The sequence below is a fragment of the Rhinatrema bivittatum genome, chromosome 1, assembly GCF_901001135.1.
Source record: "Rhinatrema bivittatum chromosome 1, aRhiBiv1.1, whole genome shotgun sequence".
Taxonomy (NCBI): domain Eukaryota; kingdom Metazoa; phylum Chordata; class Amphibia; order Gymnophiona; family Rhinatrematidae; genus Rhinatrema; species Rhinatrema bivittatum.
In genome coordinates, this window is record NC_042615.1 from 353,303,989 (window position 1) to 353,324,859 (window position 20,871).

The 20,871-nt window shown below is 41.3% G+C and overlaps 1 protein-coding gene across 1 annotated transcript; it reads right to left on the reverse strand.

Annotated features, from left to right (window-relative positions):
- Window positions 1-2,220: 2,220 nt before the first annotated feature.
- EREG (epiregulin) lies at window positions 2,221-19,936 on the reverse strand. The gene is made up of 5 exons (XM_029600003.1): window positions 19,778-19,936; window positions 7,425-7,505; window positions 5,766-5,880; window positions 4,872-5,018; window positions 2,221-3,255 (listed from the first exon to the last, which is right to left on the reverse strand). Exons 1-5 carry the CDS (start codon window positions 19,818-19,820, stop codon window positions 3,189-3,191), a joined length of 453 nt encoding a protein of 150 aa, XP_029455863.1. The 5' UTR covers window positions 19,821-19,936; the 3' UTR covers window positions 2,221-3,188.
- Window positions 19,937-20,871: the final 935 nt, after the last annotated feature.

Here is a 20,871-nt window from a genome sequence, read left to right on the forward strand (position 1 = left end):
CTGGATCACCTCTGGATCCCTGACAAATCAATGCATTGTCAAGTTTCCACAGTAACCAACTGTTCCTTTTATTAGCTGTATCTGTTGAAGCACATAGCTTTTGCACTGTATTTCAAGCTCCGATTTTGAAGAACCCACATTATGTAACTCTTTTTACTTGGGTTTATGTACATATTCAGTCCAGCCTCAACTTATTCAAAAACACCACAGTTAGAAGAATTTTAACCAGATCAAGACTAAGGGATCACATTGGTAACCAATGTAAAGAATACAGCACTAGTGTAATCTCATTCAGAACTCAAAGATACTCACTTTGGGGCACATTTTAAAAAGGGGTGCCCAGTTCCTGGCGTGCGGACAGATGCATGGATTTTAACACCTGTTATAAAATCCATGGGCTCTGTGTGCATGAGCAGGTGGCTTGCACATGGTGGGGGAGGGGAATTTTAGCAAATTCCACGTGGCAATGCAATCGGCCATCCCCTAGTTCCTTCCCAGTCCGCTCCAATTAAAGAGTGGTCTGGGAGGGATCTTTCCTACCCAATCTTCCTTCCCTTTCCCCCCTCCACCCAGACCCCACTAAAAGAATTTATTTTTTTATTTTTTTATTTTTTATTTTTTAAACTGAGTGTTCCGGAGCAGAAGCAACTTGCACATGCTGGCCTCCATCCCACCCCTTTTTCAGGGCCCAGCCCTTGTGTGCATAAGCAGTAGTTATGCGCATGGCTGGGTCCTTTTGAAAACATGTGCAGCACGCGCAGGGCCCGGCCCTGTGCATAACTGCCAGTATTTGTGGGTGTGGCCCTTTCAAAATCAGAGCTTAAATGTAATAAATTAAAGTAGATTTCTCTGTATTTCTAAACAGACCAGACAATTTCGTTCCCAAAATACAAGCACTTTACTTGACATTCCAACCTTTAAAATAGCAAACATTAGATATCAGACATCATGCTCTCAGTTGCTGGGCCCAAACTTTGGAATGAAATTCCAGATGCCTTGAGACATCACTAATTTAAAAGACTTAAAAAAAGTTTGAAGACTTATCTTTTTAAGCAGGCATATGAGTAGGTGTGAATTCCCCTTATAGTCACTGCAATACAATTTTCTCAGTATTAAAGAGATAATTGAGTAGTCATATTTGTTCTGGTGGAAAGCATATGCTAATTCTTTTGACTTTGTGTCTTTTCAGATGTTGTTTGTCTATTTTGTTTTAGTTAAAGGAAAATTAAGATAAGCATTAGATAATGTTTTTTTGTATGTTATAAGAATTGTGTGTTACATTACTTGTAAACGACATTGAACAATCCATGTAGAATACAATATAGAAATGTTTTTAAGTAAAAATAAGCATTAGCCAACCTCCACTCTTCAGAGGCTGTGGGTGTTTTTAAATAATGTATTACAGATTACTAGTAACAAGTTGCATTTTCATGTTTGAGTTTTCTGAACTCTTGGGTTAATACCATCTGGTCCTGGTGATTTGTTACTGTTTAAGTTATCAGTTTGATACCTATTCCAGTTTTACTTGAGTTGTTCATATCACCATTAAAAAACATGCTGGCTAGGAGTATGAACATCCTGTTCAGGAAAGACAAAGGCAAAAAAATGTGGTTAGTTCTACTATTTCCCTGTCCAATATTTTTACCCTTTGTTCATCTAGTGATCCAAATGACTCCCATCACAGGCTTTTTGCTAGGAATGTGCTTGAAAAAAAAAGTTATTTTGCCTCTATGGCAAGCTTCTCAAATTCTCTTTTGGCGTGCCTTATGTTTTACTTCTAATGTACCAGTGCTTTTGATCTTTCCTATTTTCTTTGTTTGAATCTGTTTTCCATTTTATAAATGGCACCCTTTTCACTTTAATTACTTCTGTTACCTCACCATTTTGGTTTTTCTTCCACTTGTATTTTTTCAAACATGAAATATGGTCTTAATCCCATAACCTGCCCAGAAACCTCTTGAAATAGTCCCACTCACTCAATCTTTCACATAAAATAGAAATTGAGGTCACAACTTTCTCCAATAACTTTTTTTTTTACCTGAGTGCTAGCCACCAGCTGATGCTTCAAGTTGTAGTAATTTATCAAGTGGCATTGAGCTACATAGCCTCAGAGGAATACACCCTTTATCAATTAACAGTATCTCATGCTCTCACTTCCCATTGGTCCACTAAAAGAAAAAATGCATTGAATAATTCACAGAAATCAAGAGCATGACTGGATGTAGCTCTGAGCATAATTTTGCTAATAAAATGCTTTATTTTTTTTACTTAAACACTGGCATTCAGCTCCATTAGCACAGCTGTACACATTTGGGTACTCTTCTCATGTTTTCTTTAGACCGGATAAGGGCTGATGGATGTGCATGGAGCAGCCCTGGAAGAGGGCATGCAGATTTGGGAACAACCCTATTGTCATTCACAAGGCAGTTTGCACCAATGTTAACTTTTTGCTGCATTTATCACACACTGAATCTGACTGTCAGCTACATATCTACTTCTCTTCTTTCATAAACAAGGCCTTCAAGTGTGTCTCCTGTGAGAATTGGTGCCATGAAAAAAAGAAAAAAAAAAAAAGTCAGTGCTGCAATTTCCCTCCCTCTCTCCCCCATTTGGACTAATCGTTTCCTTCTGTAGCTTTAAGCCAGATTAGAATATAACACTAACCTCTAGGCCATGCGGCTGGGTTCAAGCATAATTGTTTCAATGCAAAATAAAGCACTTGCCTAAGCCATATCTATTTGCATATCTTCAGCCTGCCTTAAACCTTTGTGCATATTAGTGTTCCTTTTGCTCAATTTATAGGTACTGTACTAATTATGTGCTCATTAGCTCATTTTGAAAACATGAAAAACAAATATACAAATAAATCTTATGTACATACATGAACATGGTATAAATAGCTACAAATATTTCTCACAAAATATTAAAAATTTGTTATAAAAAAATATTTATATGCAGTTTATCCACATTTGTGAAACCTTAAAAAAAAAAAAAAAAAAAAAAGATTGTCCACTGCATGAGGATTAAAAAAATAAAAACAAGGTCTTTCCAACTAGATTTGGACTTGCATGGTTCTCTTTTCACAAGAAAACATCCTTGTTTCTCATAAATATTAAAAAATATATTTGAAGGATAATGAAATTGTCCATGGTTGTTCTGCAGGTCTTAGTTGCGGCTGTGAAGCCAGGTTATACGCTCACTGTGGTAACCTCGTGGTATTCCTTCTTGGGCTGTTTGCAGCGTTTGGCTCTGTACCTGGAAATATCCCAAACACAAGAAAAGGATGCATCAGTACGTGAGGAAAGCAACTGCATGGAACGTAAGCCCAATCCCATAGCAAATAGCTTACAAAACCAGAGGCAGGATTCTGAGTAGTATAGTGGGACTGTCACAGGACATAAGGGACCCGGTTCCCATAAGGCTGCTGGTTAGTCTGGCCCTAGATGCTATTGCCCATCTCTTCAATGGCCTGTGTGACATGAGGAGTTTTCTTAATTTGAGCCAGCAGTTGCCTGGAGGACTATACAAGAAGACTGAATGGTTCAAGGGCTTATCAAGCTAGGTTTCATGTGAGGTCCATGGCACCAGTTCAGGTTCAAAATTTAAAATGAAATCCCTCAGGGGACAGGAAAATGCCTACAGTATCTGAATGTAATCTGCTTTCGTGACTGCTCAGTCACTTCAAAGGAGGAATATAAATGTAATACATACAAGGTTGTTACATGCAATCCCCCTAGTCAGGTAGAGACTGGTTGTAAACACTAATATAAACATATTTAAAAAATAAAACTTCTTTAAGAATCAAATGTTTACTAACACAAAACAAGAGCACAGTTGAATGAAACCGTATTGGCACCAATTTTGTCACCTGCAAAAGCACTTCCGCTGTGGATCTTGACATTGCTTCTGTTAATTTATAATTAGGAGGTTTCCTTAAGCTTTTAACCGGACAACACATTAACTTGTACAACATGGTGCCAGTTAAGCATTGTCTGAAGTGGCAGGCGAGATGGATGACCGCCTGGGGCATTAACACGCCTTAGCAGGGGAGTGGGGTGCCAGCACTTCATGCTACTGCTGCAGTTACAGTAGCAATAGGAGCAGTCCTGAGCATTTAGGAGGCTACTAGAAGCAGCCATGTCATCTGAGGGGGAACCTCAACCCTACCACTGCTCCCTCCCCTCCACCCCATCTGGGGTGCTAGTAAGCTTGGTACAGGATCTAAGACCTCAGATGGATAAATGCTTTATTTAGCCAATTGGGGTAGAAGTTACCATACTATTTGCAAACCTATAAGGTTCAGTGATATGCCCTTGGATCTCTAATGTAAGTGTATTTTCTGCTGGTGGTGGGGGGGGGGGGGGGGGGGGGAGGAAAAGAGGGTGCCCTGGCTAGCTTTCCTTCACACCTGAGTTTCCAGCCCAACAGGAATCTTCCCCATTCCCTGCTATAAATTGGTAGTGAACGATCAGAGGCTCTTCAAGCCCCACCTGCCTACAATCCAGCCAGTCACAGTGAGTCCTCTGTTCCTTCAGGACCTGGTGTGTGTTCCCAAATCTCATTTGCAGGGGTCAGTTGTACAAAGTTTTGTTTTTCCTGAAGGATCACAACTGCCCAATTAAATACAGAACAGTGTACAGGATACATCTACTTTACATGGTATGGCTGCATGTGCTAAGTTAAATACAGAAAACCTGTGTGCACATTCTTTGATAAAACGATCACACACACACATCTGAAACTCATGTTGCATTTCAAAACATGCTTCATGTTATTGTAAAATGTCCAAAAAAGCTTCACACCCTTATAAGCAAGCTAACCACTCATGTTTCTAACAGTGTAAGTAACCACAGTGCAGTAACACAACTTACCTTTTGTAGGCAAAAAACAAGACTAATGCAATGGCGAGCAGAAAGAAGACTATGAGGACCACCGTGAGTGCCACATACTCTCTGCTTACGGGCTGGATGACAAGTTCCGAGTGAAGACATCGGCTCCCGATGTAGCCCTTATCACACCTAGAATAGTGGAAAGGCCAGGTGATAAGAGACCATCCTCTACAAATGGTTATTCTAGAACAGTACAAATCAAAGCTTACAGTACCTGAAGGGGCACGATAAATTGGCAGCCCTGAGTTGGGATAAGAGACCTCCCATACTCCTCACAGGGTAGTATTGCCAGGTTGTAAGTTGTGTGGATACCATGGCAGGAATGGCTCTCCCTCAGATCAGGTTATGGAGGAAGAGATCTCAAGCTCTTAAAATTTACTGCTAATGCTTGCCTCAATACTGGCACTGTGCCAAACAGCCTCCTTCTGGAGCTCACAGGATGTAACATGTATATGCATCACATCAAGGTGCATGTGAAAGTTTTTAAATAAGACCCGTGGTGCCTGATACAACTGGGATCATGTATCTGTCATGTTTTCTTGCTCTCCCATTGCATCTAAGTCATTGAGATGAGTCTCCTCTATAAGGGGGAATTTCCTACTGCATCAAAAACTAGTTTAATACCACAATTCGAGATCAACTGTTATGCAACTAGAAATATTTTTTTTCCATATCTACCCTGTTAGCTGGACTTCAGGACCATTTTATTTTTCACTAATGCAACACAGGACTTACAGTATGGTATGCTTATGTTGATTTATTCAATAAGTTTTTATTTAAAATGTAATTGTTTGGTAATCCTGCTCTTCACCTTCCCCATTCATAAGCTGCAATATTCTGTAAAAAGACAGCAATATGCAGAAAGTGTCATCTTACCGGCAGAAGTGTGTATCTGCTTCCTCTAGATACATGCACTGTCCATGAAAGCAGTAATCTTCCATTTCAGATCGACATTTTACTATTGTAACTTGCGTCACTTGGGAACTGTGTTCTGTGAGAAATGCAGACAGTGGTGCAATAGGATTAGTTGTCCATTTCACCTCTTACTGGCTCCATTTTTTCAGTACAAGATGAACAGATCGTTTTATCCCTTGCACACATGGGCTTATTGCTCTGCTTTTCTTATGGAAATCAGAACTAAAATGCTAGTAGGGATGCAAGGCAGGGACGGATTCGTAGGGGCCCAAATCCCCAAAAAACCCCATCCCAACCCTTTAAATTTAATGAACTACGACTCCCCCCCCCAGCCCCAAGACTAGCCAAAAGTCCCTGGTGGTCCAGCGGGGGTCCTGGAGTGATCTCCTGCACTCGGGCTGTCGGTATTCAAAATGGTACAGATAGCCTTTGCCCTCACTATCGGCGCCATTTTGAATAGCGGCAGCCGAGAACCCAAGTACAGGAGATTGCTCCAGGAACCCCGCTGGACCACCAGGTACTTTTGGCAAGTCTTGGGGGGGGGGGGGGGGGGGGGCCTATTCGTTGGTGATCCGTTGTATTCATGGGGGTTTGCCATACGTTTCGTGACCCCCACGGATACAACAAATATGGCATATACGTTGCAAACGAATGCACATCCCTAAATGCTAGCAATGCACCGCACCAGCATGTCTTGGAAAAACAAAATAGACCCAGTTGGCAGCCCTATTGTCAGAGCACGTATTTATAACAAAATAACCCCGTTAGCTGGCTGATTCAGTTTATTTCCTAAAGCTTTATCGCGTACCTTAGGGCCCTAATGCATACGATAAGGTCATATCGCATGCGAAAAGGGCCTTTTTGCATGAGATATCATGCAAATTAGGGGGAGGGGAGGAGTCTGGGCGGTGGCTTCGCTGCTGGCAATAATGTTACTAACGTTATCGTCGGCAGTAGCACGCCAAATAGCACCATCTTTCACGGTGGTGCTATTTGGTGCGAAAGCCGGCGCACTGCCTTGGTGCGAAGGCTGCAGGCTTTTGCAGGCCCGCCCCTGTTTTCATAGGATTTATCATTCTGCGAAGAATGATGAATCCTGGCCTAAGTGTGCCACTCCTTAATTTCCAGGTTATTGCCGTGAAAGCAGGATATCCTTAATGAATATGCATGAAACTGATTTGCATTCATACTGCATCAATTGTAATCTTATGCATGTTCATTAGGTATATCATGAAAACCCAAGTGAATCTGCATCCTAAGGAAATGGGGTTTGCCATCTCTTGGACACATCCACTTGATCAGTGGCATTTCAAACGCAATGTACTAGCTACCATCAATTTTTTTTTTTTTTTTAAACTAGCTTCTAGTTGAGAAGGCAATTGATCCTAACTAGATGCTAGCACTGCTCTTGTATGACAGCTGTCCATCTGGACAAAGATGCATTCTGGGTTGTATCTTCCCTCTGGTGCTCTCATTCAATCTGCTCCCTGTAACAAGTTTTCTGTCATGTGTTACTGCAGCCTTCTACCAATCAGGTGCTCACTATAGTAAATTCATAATCCCATACCACTGCAGCTATAGTTCTGATGCTAGGAAAAAGTAGCACCTGTAAAATCTTACCTAAAGCTGTCGTGCAGCTCTCGCCATCTTTGCATAAGGGTCCCATTGTTGTACCACAAGCAGTTTGTAATACATAAAGACCTAAAGGGGAAAAAGAAATGACTTAAATTGCCAATAAGGACCAGTGTTACTTGACATTTGCTATATTAAACATTTCATGTAATTGAAAGGTAATGGAGTTTCTTCCACCATTGGCTGATGTGTAATCTCAACATGAGCTCATAGATTCATAACTTCAGCTAACACAAAGTGACAAGGAGTCAAGTTCTGCCAAAGCCACTGCAATCAAGATTCCAGAATGTCACTCTGTAGATAATTTGTGAATTATCCCCGATATCTTAACACTAATTCACCTCTCCCTGTTGTAAATACAACGAACATCAAGCAATATACCATGCAAAAGACAGCTCTTGACTTAACCATAAATAGACATTTCTGACGATGAATTTTTGAAAACAGCCTATTAATGTGCTTCTTTGTTCTAGAAGGCAAATCACATACTAATCTTGGATAAAATATCACATCTATTGTAATGGTAAATTGACCATTAATTGTAAACAAGCCTTTCTATACTAAGAAAATATCAGGCTCCTGCAAGGAATCTGTAAGAACAAAGAGTTAGATTAAACAGCCTCTCATGTTTTAAATACCAAAAGTCCAAGGAGTGGATAATTGTTATTTTAATGCAGGAAACTTGGTACCAGTCCATGTTGGGTCACAGGTGAGGTACCTGCATTTGTTATTTAAATAAATGAGACTCTGGGTGTGCCACTGTTAGCCATGCTCTCTCAGACTTTGGTCCACCCTTGGGCACAGTGCATTAATCCTCCAACACTTGTGTGGCACAGTTTAAAAAAAAAAAAAAAAAAAAAAAAAAAAAAAAAAAGAGAGTGTTCGTCACTGGGTCTCACACCCTTTGGCTGATTTTGTTTTAAAAGCTTGCACCATCAGCTTTTGTAAAAAAAATAAATATTAAAAAAAAAAGGGTGGGGGGGAATGGAGGGAGAATGCAAGGATGTGAAAAATGCATATACTGTGGCTAGAAGAAAAGAAAAAAAAAAAAAAGAATTGGATCAACCCGGAACTAACACTCCATGTTGCAAAAGGAATACCATGTTCCAGTATAATGTAGCCACTGCTTTGCTCAAGATCTGCCCTTTGACCTAACTTCTAGTGATGGTCATCATACCACACACATAACCCTAGTTGCAGTCCTGAAACGATACCTAATGAGAGTTACTGATGCTTCATAAACATGACCACTCTGGAGGATCAATCCTAATACAATTATTATTCAAGCAAGCTCCTCCAGCTTCACAGTTTGTAATTCATTATTCTCATTGCCTGGTGAGGTATTTAAATAAAAAAAAAAATATATATATGCATTTTTAAAAAGGGAATAAACCAAGAGTATGTTTAATGATCTTGAGGAGTATATTTACTGGTCAAAATTTAAGTGGTTTTGAATCCCAGTTCTACTACCTGCACATGATCAAAATAGGTCTATCCCACAAATATGAACCGGTACACTGCAACATGATCACAAACCTTACAAATATTCATAGCTGTAACTAAACCATTATCCAATGCAGGCCTGTGGTCTTCGGTACTCCTTGTGCAACAGTCGCACACTAGCCTGTCCATATGTTAATTCCACTCGTTACTCTGGGCTTGTTGGCATACTGGAACTTGTTGGATCATGTGTTCCAGAAGGAAGGAGCTTGTATAGTTCCATAGCTGCTTCTGAATATGCTCTTCATCCACTAGATATATTACACAAGACTCTTCAACTATTTTAAAATAAAACAAAGCCAAAAGCTAGCAGTGTTAAGTTTAAAAAAAAAATAAGTCTTAAGATCAATTTTAATTCTGACTACAAAAGTAGTGTACTGGGCTAGATTTCTGGGTGACAGTTCCATGAAAATTCTTCATTCACTTGTGTTAATGCTTTAAAAAGGCCTACCCCTTTTTCAGTTCAGACTGCACCGAAACCATTAGTGTGATGTAAGTGGTTTTAGTGCATGCATAAAATACTTGTAAGCATGTTTTATAAAACTAAAGATTTTCCCTACACACCCTACTAAAAAAGTCAAGAATTTAAAGCCAGTTCAAAACAGGCTGATCTACTAACCCACCAGATGGGCTGCAAGTTCACCTGTTTGTATGTAATCTTTCTACAGAAGAAAGTGAGCTCTGTAGAAAAAGAGCAAACATGAAATTTTGCTGCTAAGAAGTTGGCAAAAGAGGAAACCACACCTCACCGAGGTAGTTTTTTCTAGGAAAAAAAAAAACAGCCCATAAAGATTAATTTTGAATTTGGTGAAAATCAATGAGCATTTTTACATGATGCTGCATACATACGAGAGCTTTGTATGCTAAACTATTCAAAATGGCAGAATTGGGGGGGGGGGGGTTCATGCACCCATCTGTGAAAATTTCTGCAGTGTAATACAAGAGCATCCAGTTAGACACTTGAATGGAACTAGGACACCAAAAATGTGAACTCAAAGTGCCATTCAGGCTATGCCAAGCTATTTATGCACCTGAGCAAGTTGAGCCGACTTTTGGCTTACAGTGTTCAGTCAGTCAATGGTGGAAAGGCAATCCAGAGGTTCAAGCTCGGCAGACATTTTGTTAGATCCTCTCAAAAGTAAACAGAAGGGCACTTGATTAGCAGCAACATGGGAGCCTTCTAAACTATGTCAGCATGAGCAATTTCATTACTCTCCTGGACTACAGCATTTAGCACGATAACTACAAAATCCCATATTGTCAGCAAAGGAAGGGATATAAACTGTCTGTAAAACTTACAGAAATTGTCAAGAGCAATAAATAGGATGTTTACTGCTTGTTGGAATCTGCAGCAAGATAATTTCATAATGCATGCATACATTTCCGTGTTCACATTAGAATTCCTTAGAAAGGAGGGGTTTTGATTGAATCATAACATCACCATTTTATTCCTAAGCAAATACCAATATTTGATTAGATAACATGTATGTAAAGTAGTAAGGAGAGAGCATGTACCAGCTTGATAATAGCTGTCGTTGACATGCATGCCAAGCTAGGGGCTAAGGTGTTTAAGTGCTAGCAAAGTTATTAACGCCTGATGCAAATGCCCTACCCTGTGGTGGTCAGATATCATTATGCACATCACAAGTGTTTAGTTTTTGAATGCAATAAGAAACTAGATAAGGAATAGCAACCTTAGCACCAAAGGCAGATCAGAGCCAAAATGCTCCAGCCAGTCAATGACCTCATGGACATGATCTCTAGTTCAATTGTGATCCAAGAAGCAGAAGTTATTATATGCTTGTTGTCCTCTTCTTATGGGCATGTGAGTCATGTATGTTTATCACAAACAAATTCTAGGAGCGTTAAGTTTTAACAACTTTGTCTTGTTTGCTGTGAGTCTTACAGTATCCCTGACAATAAAGAAACTTGAACTCAAAACAGTCCTTGCATAAAAAGTCAGTTTGAACTTTTAGACAGCATCTTGATTTCACTGGTAAACCATGCCATTACAATACAACCTACGCCAATACAAACCATGCCATTACATAAACCTACGTTTATGGGCCACTGGAATGTGGCTGCAATAGAGTTTAGATTGTCTGAAGAGGTATAGTGAAATAGAAAGGTGACAAGGATCAATGCATGGAGAGAGATAAAGAAATGGTGGAAATATAAAATAAATACTTCAGTTTGGGGTTAACTAAAGAAGACCCTGGAGAAGGACTGTCACTAGTTAAGACTGGATCGGGGGGAGTAGAAGAAACTGTTTACAGAAGAGAATGTATGGGACGAGCTAAGAAAACTGGATGTGGATAAAGCCATGGGGCCTGATTAGGTATAGCCCAGGATATTGAGGGAGCTCAGAGATGTGCTGGTGGGTCTGCTGCGTGACCTGTTCAATAGATCCCTGGAAACAGGAGTGGTGTTGAGTGATTGGAGAAGAGTGGTGGTGGTCCCGCTTCACAAGAGTGGGAGCAGAGAGGAGGCTGTTTAGCCTCACCTTGATGGTAGGAAAGTTAAAGACTCTGCTGAAGGAAAGGATAGTGAACCATCTACAATCTGGTAGGTTGCTCAATCCAAGGCAGCATGGACTCACCAGGGGAAGGTCCTATCAGATGAATCTGATATTTTTGATTGGGTGACAAGAGAATTGGATCAAGGAAGAGCACTTTATATGATTTACTTGGATTTTAGTAAAGCTTTTGATATGGTCCACATAGGAGACTCATGAATAAAATGAAAAGCTTGGGCATGAATGCCAAGGTGGTGGTGTGGATTACAAACTGGTTGATGGACAGAAGACAGCATGTGATGGTAAATGGAACCTACTCCAAAGATAAAAAACTGTTAAGTGGAGTGCCAAAGGGATCGATGTTGGGACTGGTTCCATGCAATATCTTTGTGAGCAATATTGCGGAAGGATACATGGTAAAAAAAGTTTATTTGCAGATGATACTATGATCTGCAACAGAGTGGGCACGCCGGAATGAGAAGAGAGAATGAAACGTGATTTAAGGAAGCTTGAATGGTGGTTGAAGATATGGCAGCTAGGATTCAATGCCAAGTGTATAGTCATGTATCTGGGGTGTGGTAATCCAAAAGAGCTGTATGTGATGGGGTGTGAAGGGCTGCTGTGCACGGAGAAAGAGGCCTTGGGGTGATAGTGTCTAGTGATCTGAAGACAGCAAAGCAATGCGAAAGCAATAGCTAAAGCCAAAAGAATGCAGGGCTGCACTGAGAGAAGAACCAGTAAGAAAGTAATAATCCCCTTGTACAGGTCCTTGGTGAGGCCTCATCTGGAGTACTGTATCTCAAAAGGGAGAGACAGGATGGAGGCAGTCCAGAGAAGGGAGACCAAGCTGGTGGGTGGTATGCAAGTGACTTAAGAGGCAAGGTTGAAGAACCTAAATATGTACACCCTGGAGGAGAGGAGGGGCAGGGGAGATATGATACAGAGCTTCAGATACCTGAAAGGTTTTAAAGATGCAAATGACAAACCTTTCCTGCTGGAAACAAATCTATAGAACTAGGGGTCAAGAAATGAAACTCCAGGGAGAACAACATCAGGAAGTATTTCTTCATTGAGAGGTGGTGGATGCCTGGAATGCCCTTCTGGAGGAGGTGGTGAAGACGAAAATGGTAAGATTTCAAAGGGGCATGGGATAAACACTGTGGATCCCTAAAGGCTAGAAATGAGGAAATGAGTGCATGGGGGTAACTTCCTGATGCAGCAACTGCTGCCCTTAATCAATAAGCCAGATACTTTTAATGCAACTCCAACATTGCTCTTTGCTTCAACAGCAAGAGGTAACTGGGAATAGGACTCAGACAGCAGCCAACAAGGCCCCTGACTTTGATGGTCTTGGAAACTGATAAGTATGGGGTGACTTGTATGGCAGTGGATACTACCATAAGCTTGCTGGGCAGACTGGATGGACCGTTTAGTCCTTTTCTGCAGGCATTTCTATGTTTCTATTGCACATCTCTAAACCCTCAATGAATCTGTATTATTTGTATACTGTGTATTACTTCAAGAGTAGAGGAAGCACCAATACCATGTCACTTACTGATATTCTTTAAGCTGCTCTCCTATAATTCCTATGGACTCTTGAGGTCAGCCATATTAGCGAGAGTCACTAATAACCCATTCACAAGATCTGCCTGGTTCACTTTCGTTCTGAGGCTACAAAAATGACACTTCATGATCCCATTCCATGTAAGGTCATTGCTTACTTGTGTTCCAAACCCCTGATATTTAAGGGGGGATTACAATGTTACTACTCAGTCTACAAGCAGTTGCTTGGTGACTTACTTGTGTGTACTTTTGAATAGCAATGTAAAGAGGATAAGATTTTATTTAAAATAAATCAAAACCAAAACTAAAATAGTTTCCCTACAGCTGGGCCCAGGTAAGAAATTTTAGACAACTTGAATGAGTGACCAAAGTGTCTATTTTCTAGTTATATCCTATACATAGAAAACAGGTCCAGTAGGAACACAAGCAAAAGGGCCAGACTCCATGGCACATCATGGGCAAGAGATGCCACCCCCACAAAAAAAAAAAAAAATTTAGATTACCTGTCTCCCTAAAAGATGCAGTGGTTCAAGTTTAGAAGTTATGTGAACATTAAATATTACAAGGTCATAACCAATGTACCCTCCCCAGGACAATATATTAGATTTCAACATGGCAGCAGCGATTTCCAGTGTGATGGGCTGACAGTAGAGAAACCCAAACATTGATCGTCTGAGAGAGATGGGTCTAATTAATTCCTTGTTAGTAGGCTTACTGCTGTCCTCCTCATTGTGGGCACTTCATGTTCCCCAGAACTTAGGCTGCTTGCCTGGTAGCTGGTGTCAATAAAAGATCCCATATCACTCCAGTTTTGAAAGACCTTCAGTGGTTACTGGTCATATTCAGGATTAAAATTTAAGATTGCTTTCTCAATACATGAATTGTTGAATGAAGATTTCTCTGCGCTGGGTGAATGCTATTGTTACACATCTACAATCCTTCCTCATGCTTTGTGCTCATCCCAGACAGGATTGTCTGACATTCTGTCAGTGCAACAATTCGTCTCACGAATGGATATTTTCTGTAGCAGGACCTAGCTTTTGGAACTCTGCCTGAGGCCTTATGGACAATCATGTACTAAATCTTAAGTGTTACACATTTTTACGTCTACAGGCATGTCCTGAATGAAATGGACACTTTCCATTTAGCTATGATGATTTTCATGGCTGTTTTATTTCTTGGTTTTACCTTGGTTTTTAAAGAGTGCATGTATTGAAACCTGTGTAAGGAGTGACATGAAAATATATCTTGATGTTTCTGACCCCTTTCCATTCAAAACCATGGGCTTAATTTACTAAATTTTTCAGAAAGGATTGGGGGGGGGGGGGGGAGGGGGAAGCCTTAAATCATGCCCTAAAAGCATGGCTACTTCTTGCTTTCAGGTAGTAGCCAAAGGCATGGTTGTATGTGTTACCTGTGTGCTGAGGATGAGGTAACATTGAGGCCAATCAAAAAAACAAGCATCCTCTGAAGGCAGGTGCAAGTCACACAGCCACAATAAGTAGGATTGCCAGCTGTCTAATACTTCAGACACTGTACAAAAAAGGATCCTAAAAATAAGGCTGAGCCTAAAATAAGTTCCAAGACACTGAAAGCCCTAATCAGAACTAAAATTTGGGGCCTCTGGTTTCACTTCAGAAACAATGATTGGCATGGAGCAGCAGCCTAGTGGTGAGAGCAGCAGGCTACCAACCAGGGAAGCCAGGATTCAAGTCCCATTGCTGCTCCTTGTGACCTTGGGCAAACTAAGATGGTGAGCCCTCTGGAGCCAGGGAAGCATCTACAGTACCTGAATGTAATCCACTTTGAAGTGCCAAAAAGTGGAATAGAAATTAAGCAAATAAAATATATGCTCATTATATTAATGTACAGTTGAACTTTAATAAGGAAAAAAAGTGTTTAAGATACCTTTAAAAGGGCTCTCCAGTCAAGATGTCATTGACTAAATGAGATCTTTGGGTTACCAGAGTGCAACTGCTGTTTGATTTTTTAGGTCCTATGTGTTTAATTTAAAAACTTTAAGTAAAAGGAAAAAAAAAATAGAATGGATTTCGTTTCATATTCCTCTATAATCCTACCATCTGGGCTTCCTCTTCTAGAGGAAGTATCCCTGGCTGGCTCAGCCAACCTGTGCCAGCAGGAAGGCTGAAGCAGCACTTTGTTGGCTGGCAGGTGCCACCACAGGAATGGCAGCTGTCTTCCCTCCTAAGGCCTTCGCACACCCAAGCTAGACTGGTCTAATGACTGGGGATCCAAATAGAGCCACAGCCTGAGTTGTGAGGCCACCTCTGCCACAAAAAAAAAAAATGAATATTTATGCACCATTATACAGCAGATCTGTTAGACATAGAATTTATATTCTGCTAAAATGGATTTCTGTTTACTGGAGGTGCTCTTTGGCCATTTATACTGTAGACTCCACTGCCTACGAACTGCCCAACCTGACTCAGGATAGTTAGGTGACAGTTCTAGTCTTTGGTCAAGATCAATTATCAGATGGCGAATCTTCAAACTGAAGGAGCTACTATTCTATAAGGAAGTAGGGAAAAAAATATAATCACAAGAAACTATAAGCTATAACCCAATCAGAGCGGCTTGGTCAGTTTTCTCTGTGTTTTAATGCCTGAACCACATGCAGCTATAGTATCAGCATTCTCTATTGTAAGAGACATGCACCAACAAAAATGCTAAATATTTAAGGCTTTAAAAAAAGAAAAGTGCACTAATAAAACAAGCAAATCAATCAACTTGCAGCACAGTAAAAGTTGGAAAGTAAGACAGATTGTTACCGAAACTGTAGGTGTTGCCAGGAACAATTGAAACAAATTGCTGCCCACTGAATAAAATGCAATAGGCCTCAATAATATTCTGTTTAAACCAGAGGAAACATCCATTTTTAAATTTGTTGATATGAAAAGGTCGACACACACGTTGTGCGAGATGCCCTTTTAATTGGGATACAGCTTGCTTTTAGCCTTTTCTTGCTCTGTATACCAGTGGACTATCAAACTACACTGCATTTTAAAAAGAAATCAAAGGCCTAAAATCCCACTGTAGCACAGTTTTAAAGTATTTAGCTTAACACTGCACCTTTCCCGGGTACAATCAAGGCATTTGTGTAAAAAAAAACAAAAAACCTTTATACATGTCCCCCTTCCCTAGATCAGGAAAACCTATTCAACGAGCAATGCAAAAGAAAGTAATACATAATTAGAATGTAAGAGGTGAAGTCAAATTAACTCAACCAGGAACTTCCAAGAACAGAGAAATAACTGATCCAACAGGGAAAACAGAAACTGACCTAGTTCATTCTGCAATGGGCTTGGTTAAAGTGATGAAATGTCTGCTTTATATAATTACATGCTGCACTGAAGTTCACATGGCATAAGAGGAAACAAAAAAAAAACCACACCACATGCTCATTAAATGTGACAGACAGCAGATTTAGCATAAGTAATACCCAAAAACACACTGTTGTAACAATCCAAAAACCTAATTGAGTTGAAAAAGGGGACCATCCTACTAAGCACTACCAGTCTTCTGAAATATATATTGGACAGGTGATTTAAAAAGCAATGAAGGTGGGTACACCAGTAGTGCTTAGTAGGATGGGCCTCTTTTTCAACTCAGTTTTAGGTTTTTTAGTCACATTACTACTAAATTGGATACCTCCAAATTGAGATTTATAGTTAATAGTTTATGAAGTTCAGAGAACCGGAATTAGTGAAAAGTTAGAAAACCCTTTTTAGCTAGAAATGCTACCAAAGAGCACTGAGGCCGGTTCTGGCAACTGAATTTTTATAGTTATAAACCAAACTAGTAACTAGAACTGCCATTCTAGGTCAGACCAAGGTCTATCAAGGCCAGCATCTTGTCTCCATTAATGGCTAGCTCAGGTCTTCCAATACCCAGCAGAAGAGGCTGGCTAGTTAGAAGTGAATTTTGCCCCCCGCTTAAAGTTGAACATGGGTGGGCACTGGCCAGCCACCCTGTCCCATCCCCGACTCTTACCTCATCCTACGTGGATGTTTACAGCAGTCACTGGCTACAAAACCCTTTTAATATCTGGCAACACAATCTCCTGTCTCTTCACTGTCTCCCTGGCCTGTCTCTGCTGTTTCTCACTCTCCCTCTGTTAATCCCTCAGGCTGCTGAAGAGAATTATGTAAATGGGCCTCCACCCAGTCAAGGCATTTCTGAACTTTGAAGGGGTTGAGAGGGGGAGAGGATAGTTACCTTCCAAAAGTAGAGAAAGACTTTGATGGCATCAAAAACTCACATGTCTAGCCTAAGGGCAGTAGTGTTTCCCCATTCAAGTTAGCCTAGTTAAAGGCACAGGGATCATGCATTAGCAGCTATTCCAATTCCTCCAAGCATTAACTCCTGCACATTTGAGGGGCTGACCTAGAGGACATGACTCTGCTGCTAGGGGAAGGGTCTCTAAGCCAAGGGTAAGGAAGGCAGAGGCCCCCTCCCCTCTCCCATGAATATGCATCTGCCTAGCAGATCCCAAAGAAAGTGGATATTTTGCGGCTTTCCCTACTCTACCTGTGCTAATGTTTTATTCATTTTCCTCCAGGAAGGTATCCATACCTCTTAAATCTCATTATGTTAGTCATCTTGACCACATCTTCTGGCAACAGGGCCCACAGCTTGATTGTGCATTAAGTAGAAAAAAGATATACTTTCTAGGATTTGTTTTAAATTTGTTGGTTAGTTTCCTGGAGTGTCCCCGTGTTTTAATATTTTTTGCAAGGACAAATAACTTGTTCCAGCCCACTCATGATTTTAGAAAAGTTTCATGGTCCATCTCAATCTCTTCTCCACGCTAATGAACTCTAACCTGTTTAGCCTTTCCTCATGGGAGAACCTTTTCTAGTTCTATGTTTTGAGATGGGGTAACCAGAACTGCACACAATACTTCCTGTGCTCACAACACGGATCAATGCAGAAGCTATTTGACATTTTCTGCTTTAATCTCCATTCCTTTTTGGATCATTCTTAACATTCTGTTTGCTTTGACTGCTGCCTCACACAGAGCCAAGGATTTTGACATTATCTACAAGGACTTCAAGGTCCTTTTCCTGGGTGGTGACTCCCAATGCAGAACCCAGCATTGTGTACATGGAGTTAGAGAAAAATACTACAAGTGCACTACTTTACAGTTTTTCACATGAAACCACCTGTCATTCAGACGCCCAGACGTCCTAGTCTCACAAGCTCTTTCTGCTGTTCCCCACAATTTGCTCATGTTTTAACACTAAATGTTACGGTATCTGCAAATTTGATCATCTCACTTATTGGTCCATTTTCCGGATCATTTATGAAGATTTAAACAGCACAGGTCCCAATACTGATCCCTATATTACTCCACTAATGATATGTCTCCAATTCAAAAGCTGACCATGTAGACCTTCTCTCGTGCCCTGTCTTTTAACCAATTACCAAGCCACACTACAACACTGCCTCCTAGTCCATGACTCCCCCTCCCCCAAGTCCTCTCATGGGGTACTTTGTCAAATGCCTTCTGAAAAAGCCAAAACACTTTAATCAACTGATTAACCTGTTATCTACACCATCAACAGGCTTAGGGCTGATGCAGTAAGTCAGCAAGGAAAACAGGCACTCAGTGTTGAGCACCTACTTTTCATATTTTTATGCTTTAGTGTGATTATTTTATTCTTCTGATATAAATGTTATGATTTGATTTATTTATATAATTATGAGTTTTTTTTAGTAATATTTACTTAATTTGTTTAAAATTGTTATTGTATTTATCATTGTTTTAGTTATAAAGAAACTGTAAACCATTGTGAAGGTAAATACCAAACATCAGCATAGAAAATCAAGTAAATACTTTAATATACAATCAGCACCTCTCCTGGGCCAGAGACTGAATATTTACAATGAGGGGGGGGGGGGGGGGGGGTTTCACACTGCCAAGGAGGCTCTAGGAACAAGTGTGCCCCTAGTGCCTCCTTGGCAGCAGGCACTCAGGAGAGGTGGCCTTCAGCAGGTTAGGAAAACGGGCACTCAGTTTTACAAGCATCTGTGTCCCTTACCAGAGCGCAGCCACAGATTCAGAAAATGGGCACTGGAGCATCCCTTTTCCTAACCTGACAGCCAGCACACTTTTTAACCTTTTAGTTCCTCTGAATTAATATCACTAGGATATTAAGTCAGGATTAATAGAAAAGCAGTATTTTCTATACACTTTTTTGGGCTGCTCAGTCAGGTGTTAATTTTAGAGCATAAAAATGTACAGGTCAGGCATACATTATTTTTTGGATCTGGGGAGAATAACTAATGGCCTCAACATGCATTATCATGTGATAAGCACCATTAGTTTTGGGGTTTTTTTTGGTGGGGGGAGGGGGTTAGACACGTTTAGACAGATTAATCCCCTCATAGCATAAGAGGTTGTGGACTCGCGTCCAAAAATGCGCATTCAACCACATCCTTTCAAGTGTCAAACGTCGCAGTCAAAACTTAAATCGACGGTAAAATGTTCAATTGTAACCCTAAAACAAGAAGCTTAAAAGAACAAGACAATTCATGCTTCAGGCTAAGAGCAAATAAAACGATCGACACCTGTACTTTCAATAAATCGCTGAACCCGGAATTACAGTCCCAGTGTAGTTTTGTAATTTTATAGCCATCAGGGTCATTTGCTGACCCAAGCGACTTTACCTACAGCCCTAGACGAGAAAAATGAAACCATAAATTTAAAAAAAAAAAAAAAATTCGAGGTAGCAGGACTTACCCAGAAAAACGCAAAGCCTGTGAGCCTTCTTCCAGCAGTCCATGCTTGCAAGGGTACGCGATCGGACACCACTTCGTGCCCGTGAGCCGGTGCGAGCACAAGCGGGTCACCCAGAAGAGAGAGCGGAGAGGCGCGGTGCCTGCTGCGTGCGCAGCGCTATTTATGCGCAGGGGGCGCTGGCCCGGGCCCGCCTCGCGCACGCAGGCAGGTGGAGGGGGCGGGGGAGGTCCTTGGCGCCCTGTGCAGCGTGGGTGGGCTTTGCCACGCCCCTCTAAGGCTTCCGATGCGCCCAAGTGCCCGGGGGGGAGTCTTTGAAAACATCCCGGAAACCCCGCTGACAAGCGTAGCGGAGGTCAGAGTGTATCAAGTGCCGCATGCCTGAGACTGAGGCAGAACAAACTCGTTGCACATACCCTGCGGGGGGGGAGGGGTCTAGGGCAAATGGGACCCTGGGCAAAAATCGGATGGTGCCCCCCCCCCCCCCCCATCCCTGACTGGGGTCTTTGGCATGGATTAAGGGGATGGAGGTGCATGAAAGCTCTCTACAGCCCCCACCACCATCACCACCCCCAGGTTGGCATGTAGTGAAAGATGACGGAGTTCTTGCCCGGGCATTGCCTCCTGAGCCTCTTCAGTCATTTTTTTTTTTTTTTTTCAAAATTGCAGCATGAATGTGATCTTGATCTCTCCTCAACTGTTCATTATTTTGTGGCTTTTACCTTTCTATTCTTGTTGGTTCACTGCTTTAGCAGCCCCTCAACAGAACTTTTCAGTGCTATTCAAAAAAAAAGAAAAACTCTACAGGTCTATGAGGATTCTAGAAGCCATGCCCGGTAAAAAGACCAAACTCCCTCTGGCCTCAAAGGCTTTGTCTGTGGACAAAGAAGGCCCCTGACGGATGGCCACTAGCTCTGTTACCATTTCCTGGGGCCAGACCATGACCAGCCAAACCGCCCCTATTGCGGTCGCATGTCACTGCAGGCCCAGTGCTACAGAACGGCTAAAATTGAATGCCACCACAGCTGCAGTCGGTTACCCTCCTGGAGCTCCGCCTTGGAACAGAACACATTGAATTCTTCCCCTACAGCGCCCGT

Coding starts and splice junctions, on each gene's coding strand:
- EREG (XM_029600003.1), bottom strand. CDS start 19,820: ATGGACTGCTGGAAGAAGGCTCACAGGCTTTGCGTTTTTCTGG. Junction 7,506..19,777: donor CAGGCTTTGCGTTTTTCTGG/GTAAGTCCTGCT, acceptor TTTCCCCTTTAG/GTCTTTATGTATTACAAACT. Junction 5,019..5,765: donor GCAGATACACACTTCTGCCG/GTAAGATGACAC, acceptor CCACTATTCTAG/GTGTGATAAGGGCTACATCG.